This window comes from Anomaloglossus baeobatrachus, chromosome 1 (genome assembly GCF_048569485.1).
Source record: "Anomaloglossus baeobatrachus isolate aAnoBae1 chromosome 1, aAnoBae1.hap1, whole genome shotgun sequence".
Taxonomy (NCBI): Eukaryota; Metazoa; Chordata; class Amphibia; order Anura; family Aromobatidae; genus Anomaloglossus; species Anomaloglossus baeobatrachus.
Genome location: NC_134353.1, coordinates 63,718,975 through 63,728,139, shown reverse-complemented (window position 1 = coordinate 63,728,139; position 9,165 = coordinate 63,718,975). Strand labels below are relative to the sequence as shown.

General features: G+C 46.2%; 1 protein-coding gene across 1 annotated transcript in view; it reads right to left on the bottom strand.

The window, feature by feature from the left end:
- Window positions 1-1,093: 1,093 nt before the first annotated feature.
- The window catches only part of NAT8L (N-acetyltransferase 8 like), a 109,141-nt gene continuing 101,069 nt past the window's right edge, over window positions 1,094-9,165 (bottom strand). The window contains exon 3 of the mRNA XM_075346809.1: window positions 1,094-2,214. Coding sequence (XP_075202924.1) covers window positions 1,847-2,214 — 368 coding nt within the window. The 3' untranslated portion in view covers window positions 1,094-1,846. The remainder of the gene's footprint in view (window positions 2,215-9,165) is intronic.

The following is a 9,165-nucleotide window of genomic DNA, read 5'->3' as shown; positions in this document are numbered from 1 at the left end:
GGGTTGATCGGTGTCTGTACGTTCCTTCACCCTAGAAGAATTAGGCTATGTGCCCACGTTGCTTTTTTCATGCCTTTTTTCCTTGCTTTTTTTTTTATCAATAAAAGCAAGGAAAAAGCATCCCAACAAAGTCTGTGAGAATTGTGATTCGCTGTGCACACGCTGCATCTTTTTTCCTTGCTGTTTTTGTTGCTGAAAACAGAAGCAGCGTGCCAATTGTTTCTGAGTTTTTCCCTGCTTTTTTCATCCATTGACTTCAATGCAGTGAAAAAACGCATGTGTAATGCACACATTGATTTTTATGTGCTTTTTTGACGTCACTGGGGTTCCCCACAGCCATTTCCTCATCTCATCTTTACTGCAGGACCTTGGCTGCAGGGAACTCCGGTGACATCACAAGGTGAATCGAGTTCATGCCGGTGGATTACCGAGGTTTCCTGCAGATCCGCCGGCATGAACTCGGTTCACCTTGTGATGTCACCGGGTTCCCTGCACATAGGCCACATAACCAGGACATTTTCTCACCTTGCATTCTTTACCGTGGAAACTTGCTACAGGAAACTCCTGTAACTTAGATGCCCTGGTCTGTGAGGCTCTCTGTACCTCAGTAACCCGGGGTCTTCATGGTGATGACCCAGGGTTACTATGGCAGCAATCGGATCCCTGTGATCGCATTACAGGGACCCGATCGCCAGGGAGAGATAAGCGATTCCTCTACCTGCCTCCTGAGCAATCGTACTGATCGCAGCATTCAGGGGGTTAAACTGCCGGGAGCGGCGCAGGCACCGCTCCCGGCAGCGAGAGCCAGGTCTCGGCTGTAAGATCAGCCAGTGACCCGGCGGCAATTGCAGGGGTACAGCGCCTGAACCCCTGCGGTCACCATGACTTAAAAAAGCACAAAAAGAAACATGGAAATAAGCATGTGAAAAAACGCGCAAATGCAATAAAAAATGCGCATTTTTCAGCTGCTTTTTTCCGCGGGCACATAGCCTAAATCTTACTCTCGGGGATATGAAAAAAAAAAAAAAAAAAGTGCAAATACATCAGTGATGATGATGGCTTCTGTTGTGCTTCAATTACTTTTTCTATGAGCCAGAGAATGAAACCTTTAATAGCCATTGGGACACTTGCCCCTCCGAAAATAGGTCCTACCATGACCAAATGATAAAAATTAGAAGAGTTACATACATATCTACAGAATATTTTTACAAATTGGCTCAGTTTGGATGTAACAGGTTGTCTGCTGGCTTAAAGGTGTATGATATTTAGGGAAGGTCACAAAAATTTGGATGAGCAAAAAATCCACTTGGGTTTGGCAGAATTATCGGGCACATCCCAAGAAAAGTGCAACAACGGTGCCTTGCTGGCAGTGCTGTGTGTGAACGTGCAAACGCTTCCTTTTCATGCATTGTATGTACCGAGCATCAGTGTTCACATTGCAAATAGGCTAACTTTATAGACCTAATAATAGCGCCCCCTACTGGTGTAATGCATTGCATTCAAAATTGATTTCCCATCCCTATACCTGACAGGTAATTCAGAATTATTTTTTTATACAATTTTAAAAAAATAGTAGGATATTTCCACCTGGTCGTCGCTCCAGTCCGTGTGCTTATGTAGACACAGCGCCTAGGTAAGCTCTACCTAACTGATAGGAGACCCGTGATGAAGACGATGGAGCAGCTTCCTTCTCACTGCATGCTAGGGACAACTGGTTGTACATTCGAGAATGAGAATAAAATCAAAAGCATGGATGAAGGAGCAGCAAATTAAAAAATATCTGCTGTTGTTGCAGAAATGGGTTAATAGAAAATAAATGCAGGAAGAGGGAACAGGCAGAGTTGGTTTATTCTTCACGTAGCTGGAGACAGTAGCGATGGTAGCGAAGCTGAAAGAACATTCTTTCCAGTAATGAATGCGTCATCCCCGGAACGGTGTGGTGCTCCACGACACCCACATGTTTGAACCCTAAGGACTCGTACAGCTTGTGAGCAGCTATTTTCACAGCCGTCGTTCCGAGCACAATGGAAGAGTAGTGGTTTAACATGGCAAACTCCAGGACTTTACGGCCCAAGGCTTTGGCAATTCCCTTCCCACGGTAGTTGGAATCCACTGACATTCGACGTAACTCGACAACGTTGTCTTCTTCGTTGCCTCTGGCTGCCACTATTCCAACTACTTTTCCTTCAAGGACGGCCACCCAAAAGCATGATCCTGCAAAACATAACCATAAGTATATGAGTGAGCAACGGGAAAAGTTGGTTGGCCAAGGCTGAAGTCGTTAATGAAAGTAGTCTGCTATAGACAATTGATGAGGAGCATTACCACAATGACAGGATTTAATATGGGCAGTGTTGTACAGATACTAGAGACGTAGAAATCGATTCATAAATCGTATAAATCTTTTGATGGCCAGAAAATGGTTAAAACAAAAAAAAATTGTAGTCACCTATCCTGCTGCTATTGTTCCACACCTGGTCCTCTGCTCGCTTTGGATATGTCTTCTCTTTGATCCAGATCTACCGGCACTGACAAGACCTCACATGGTCACGTGTATCTTTTGCAGCAATAATATACGTTCTGTCCCACATGAGGCCTCGAAAACCATGTAAGATCCAAACCAAACAACAATCCCAAGCGATTGGAAGACCAGGCGTGGAGTCGCCGCGGCTGAACATGTGGTCACAGTATTTTTACATTTTTTTAACACTTTTTCGGCCCTAAGCTTATTATTCTTTGGGGTCTTGAGAAACTTCAGAGCATAGTTAAAGTCTTTTTGGAGCAGATTCAATTCACACCAAACGGAAGCGCCTACCAGCCGAACAGAGCTATACAAATTTCCGTATATTGGCTAATGTCTACAAGACTCGCATAAACTGCTAAGGGTGTCATGTAAAGATGTAAGATGTAGATGTTTAAGGGTGTCCTATAGAGATGTAAGATGTAGACGTGTAAAGGCCTTGTCACACACAGAGATAAATCTGTGGCAGATCTGTGGTTGCAGTGAAATTGTGGACAATCTGTGCCAGGTTTGTGGCTGTGTACAAATGGAACAATATGTCCATGATTTCACTGCAACCACAGATCTGCCAAAGATTTATCTCTGTGTGTGACGGGGCCTTAAGGGTGTAATGTAGAGACTGCTACAGGATATCCATAGACTCCACATTGGGGTGCCTACTTGTCAGTAACACGCACCAGTCTGTAACACACATCAACTACTTTTCAAAATTTCACACAGGATACACGCCATTTTCCCCGCTAATATGGCTTAGGGCAACAGGTCCTTTAAAAGGGGGAAGAGCGATGCTTTCCATGAAGACTTGACAACTATCCTGGGAATCCTGGAGGTCCCCTTTTATCCAAAAGCTTCTAAGATGTTCCAGGAGTGCTAATAGATACCAAGGGGACTCGATGTGTAATACAGGATCCAAAATAATTTTATCAGAAAATTGTAGAACAGAAACCCCCCAATAACTACAGAGCCAAAGGATTCATATTTATGATGTGCAGTATATAAAACCTGTTTGTCATTAGTTATTTGATATCCTAGTTAATTGTTGGGAATATCTGTCTTGGAAATGTGGGGGGAAAAACTTTACAGAAAAATTGAGGCAACTAAAATCATACTGGATACCCCTTCTAAAGTGATAGACTATGGCGGGTTTTACACGCTGCGACATTGCTAGCATCGGCTAGCGATGTCGAGCGTGATAGCACCCGCCCCCGTCGTACGGCCGATATGTGGTGATCGCAGCCGTAGCGAACATTATCGCTATGGCAGCGTCACACGCACATACCTACTCTGCGACGTCGCTGTGACCGGCGAACCGCCTCCTTTCTAAGGGGGCAGTTCGTTCAGCATCATAGCGACGTCACAGCAGCGTCACTGAACCGCCGCCCAATAAAAAAGGAGGGGAGGAGATGAGCGGCCGGAACATGCCGCCCACCTCCTTCCTTCCTCCTTTTCCGGTGAACGCAGGTAAGGAGAGGTTCCTCGTTCCTGCGGTGTCACACATAGTGATGTGTGATGCCGCAGGAACGACAAACAACATTGTTACTGCAGCAGCTATGATAATTGGGAATAGGGGGTGATGTCACCGATAAGCGATTTTGAACGTTTTTGCGACGATTTAAAATCGCTCATAGGTGTCACACACAACGACATTGCTAAAGCGGCCGGATGTCACAAATTCCGTGACCCCAACGAGATCGCTTTAGCGATATCGTAGCGTGTAAAGCCACCCTATATGTTCTGCATAGATTTAAAGGAGTTTTCCACTTTACTTTTGTGATCAAATGATGATTTTTGCAAAAAAGCTAATGGGGGCTTTACACGCTGCGACATCGCTAATGCGGAGTCGTTGGGGTCACGGAATTTGTGACGCACATCCGGCCGCATTAGCGATGTTGCTGCGTGTGACACCGATGAGCGATTTTGCCTCGTTGCAAAAACGTGCAAAATCGCTCATCGGTGACACGGGGGTCCATTCTCGATTATCGTTACTGCAGCAGTAACGATGTAGTTCGTCGCTCCTGCGGCAGCACACATCGCTATGTGTGACGCCGCAGGAAAGAGGAACCTCTCCTTACCTGCCTCCCGGCCGCTATGAGGAAGGAAGGAGGTGGGCGGGATGTTCCGGCCACTCATCTCCGCCCCTCCGCTTCTATTGGGCGGCCGCTCAGTGCCGGGCAGGTAAGCATGTGTGACGGGTCTAGGCGATGTTGTGCGGCACGGGCAGCGATTTGCCCGTGTCGCACAACAGATGGGGGCGGGTACCCACACTAGCAATATCGGGACCGATATCGCAGCGTGTAAAGTAGCCTTTACTCAATAAACATCATTGTACATATAATAAGAAGGTAATGGATACAATTGTACCTCAGGGGCTGGATCATGGTCTTCTCCCCCCGCCCACTAGGAGCCAACGGTCTAGAGAAGTTTAGTTTTAAGAATCTGGAGGAAGGTGGGAAATTGGAATTCCTGGGTTAACTGATGGATGCCCTTGCACCAAAAATATCAGTTAATTTTTACTATTGTCCATATCATTTTGAGATGCTGGTATGTTTTACCTCAGATTTAAAGTATACACTACTCACAAAAAGTTAGGGTGAGATTATGGAATATGGGTGAGATTTATATAAAATGTAAAACATTCATGCTGCAGTGATATTTCATCATGACACTAGAGCGTTTAGCTGCAATGGTGATTTTCTGATGTCAAACATTTTTTTTTTACAAAAGACAACCACGGTGGTGGGTATACCCCCCAAAATGTCAGTGTCTTAATAAATTGTCATGTGGCCCTGAGCATCAATTGCAGCTGACAACGACATCTCCTGCTGGTCACAAGTGGAAACTTTGCATCCCACTCTTCTTAAAGGGCGTTCCTCAGGTCATTGAGGTTCTTTGGTAGAGAGTTACGAGCCTCTATACGGCGACTCAGGTGATCCCATAGGTTTTTTATGGGATTCAGGTCTGGAGAAAGTGCAGCCGCTCCATCTGAGGTCCCCCAGTCTCCAGCAGCCGTTCCCTAATGATGCAACCTCGATGAGCTGGAGGATGATCGTTCATGAAGAAGAAATTAGACCTGAGTTGTTAATGCAGAGGCACAATGACTGGATTAATGATGTTATTCCAGTAGTAGGCTCATTTGGTGACAACAGCGGTTGATGCACAGAGCTCTCCTTTACGTCTCCAACATCCTAGGTGGCCATCATTTCTGCTCAGTGTGAATTGACTTCCATCAGTGACCAGCACTGAGGCCCACAGGTCCCTCGTCCAGTGTAGATGATGCCTGTGCTGGGTGGTGTGGTCAGGTACCTTGAAGGGGTCTAGCATGCAGACCACACTGAAGTAAACTGTTTTGAATGGTCTGACGTGACCCTTGAGTGCCTGTCACCTCCTCACCTTTTTTAAATGTGCCTGGAGTTGCGTGGCATTCATCATCACTTTCTGAAGGCCATTGTTCACAAAAAAGCGGTCATGAGTGTAGGATATGGCCAACGGATATCCACTTCTCTACCTTTCTGTGACTCTTCTAGTCTCTCTTTGTCTATGTACAACCTGCAGGTGACACTCTGTGACACCCTAACTGGCCAATTCCATCATAGAGCATCCTGGTTGACGCCTTGTAATGGCGCAGTACTGCTGATCAATTGTTCGGGGTCGTCTTGGTCTCAAGATGTCAAAATGTGAATAGCATGATGAGGAGGACTGTTTAATACCAATTCTAATTGAACCTCAAAATTTATTGGATGATTCATGGATTAAACACCTGTTGTGAATTTTGCCATTAAGCTCCTGAAACATTGAACAGTTGAACATGTGCATCCAAAAGGGTATTGAAGGTCACATTAAGGTCACCTGAAAAGGTTCGAGGGCTTTGTAGGATCATCCTGAAAGTTCAACCAAAAGCCAAATATCACTTTTTGTGAGTAGTGTATGTTTTTCCCATACTAAATGTCCTTTGCTGTGTACTATAATCTGAAAAGAGTTCTAGAGATGCTGAAATCATTTCTGTTCATGACATGGAAACTCTGGACTCATTTGAATCCATAGGACCATTATAAATATTTTTTTTCCATTTCTAGGGGAGACAGAGAGGCATGTATAAAAAGGGAAATACAGTGTCAACAGCTTTAATCATTACATTAGCATTGCACTAATTTGGAAGATGGAAAATGAGCCTAAGATAAATGGCAAATATTATAAAGGTTGTAAGATGGCTTCATGTAGTCGATGAGAGGTACGGTATGTATCACAGAGGTGATTATAAGCTCTATTACACTTAGTACTAAGAGAGCTATTAAGGAGCATCAGGGCCAGATTTTATGAGCAGCCGGAGAGATTGGCGGGTCTGGCTGCTACATACGCCACCCTTACGAGTGGTACATATCTTAAAATGGAGACCAGTAGTCTCATATCTGTCTGTGTGTGGAGGTTGGTACACCTCCTGTGGGATCTTGGTGTGAAATCCTGTGTGGGCGAACTCTGCAGATACGGATATAGATATGAACTACCAGGCATACGGTGAAAGGAAAGGGAAGGGAAACCCTGTGTCTAGGGAAGAGAGTGATGGTGACCCCTGACCAAGCCTACCACTGGGCTCTGGGTTCCCTCGCTGTCCTAGATAGGTTCTGCACCTATGCGCCGAGCCGGATACCTGACCTTAGGCTGACCCTGATCTGGGCCCTAAGTAGGGAGTGGATGGGATAAGCTCTTCGTCAACCGCACTAGGCACTAAAGGACACACAGGGATAACAAACAAGGGAAAATCACAAACAGCTTATCTGTAATTGTCTCAGGGAGAGAAGCTGCAACAACCACCAAGATTCTCCTGATGTATGCAAGCTGACTGCTTGCACTGAACACTTGATAATAATGTATCAAATATCACCAGCACCGAGTAATAGGCAGTGAAGGTATATAAAGACAAAGAAAGTACTGATGAACACCAGGTGATTGTGTGAACAATGCCACAGGGTCCTAAAGGGAAAAGGATGAAAACCAAGCAGGAATGATAGAAGGTCAGTGAGGAGTTTGTGCAACCAAATGTTACAACCTTCTATAGCCGGACACCACAGGACTGTCTGTCACCCATGACAAACCTGTGACAAACTGGTGGAGAATGCGGGCAGCGTTCCCAGGGAACACGTGTGATTGCTACAGACAGACTGAATGTCCTGGATGATGATGGCCAAAAGCTAGAAAGCACAGGTGGACAACATAGATGACCAGGTCAAACACCTGGTGCAGGATCAGCTGCAACAACAACAAGCCCAGCAGGAGAAGGACAAGTTGTTAATGCAAGCATGATGCAACAGCAGCAGCAGTGGGAGCAGCAGGAGCAGATTCAGCAACAGGAGGAGGAGGCGCTCGAGTTCGTAACAGCAGCAGTAGTAGATAGATAGCATTGCCCTACTCCCAGGTCCAGATGATGATTCCTACATCAGGAAGGTGGTAAGACAAGCTATGCAGAAGATGACCCGGGTGACGATATTAAGGCGTTTTGACCATATTTGAAAGGGTTAGCGAATGGGAGAAACTCCCGCCAAAGCAGCTAACCGGGTAGCCACAAAAAGCCTATCATGACCCTAGCCTTACAGGACACCATAGAGTATGGAAGATGAAAAACCTAACTATTGGCGCATCTGGGTGTGACTGCTAGGACGCAATGGGTCCACCGCTGAGAGTATCATCCTGATAAACCCCCTTGCTCACGAATTTTTGACTTGCTATATCTGGTCCAAAAATGGCTGCAGCTGGAGTGCTCCACTCCAGCGGCGATAGTGGAGCAGGTGGAACGATTTGTCCACTCCCTTCCAAGGCCGATGGAGACAGGGGTTGCCCAGTGAGATCCCTGTAACATAAATTACCTGGTCAGACACATGGAGCGGTATCAGATGATAAAGGGTTCCTGAGGGAAGCAACATTACTCGCCATCTCCATACTATGGTTTACAACCAGGGGCAGATCCCCAAAAGAAGAGGACTAGAGCTACAAGTGGGGGGCATCCATCGATTACATGTCTGACAGCCATCTTACAAGGTAGAGATGTTCAGTGATTATATCAATGCCCATCATAGTAATACATAATATACAAAGTTTTCTTTATAGAGATAGTTAAGCCCGCTTTACACGCTGCAATGTATCTTACAATGTGTCGGCGGGGTCACGTTGTAAGTGACGCACATCCGGCATCGTAAGGTACATTGTAGTGTGTGACAGGTACGTGCGATTGCGATTGAACGTAAAAACGTTCATCGCATACACGTCGTTGAATCCTGACGAATTGCACGTCGGGTTGTTCAATGTTCCCGAGGCAGCACACATCGCAGTGTGTGACACCCCGGGAACATTGAACAGATCTTACCTGCCTCCCACGGCTCCAGCCGGCAATGCGGAAGGAAAGAGGTGGGCGGGATGTTTACGTCCCGCTCATCTCCGCCCCTCCACTTCTATTGGCCGGCTGCCGCGTGACGTCGCTGTGACGCCGAACGTCCCTCCCACACCAGGAAGTGGACGTTCGCCGCCCACATCGAGGTCATATGGACGGGTAAGTACGTGTGACGGGGGTTAATCGTTTGTGCGGCACGTTCAACAAATTGAACGTGCCACACATACGATGGGGGCATATGTGTGGAAATTGCAACGTGTAAAGC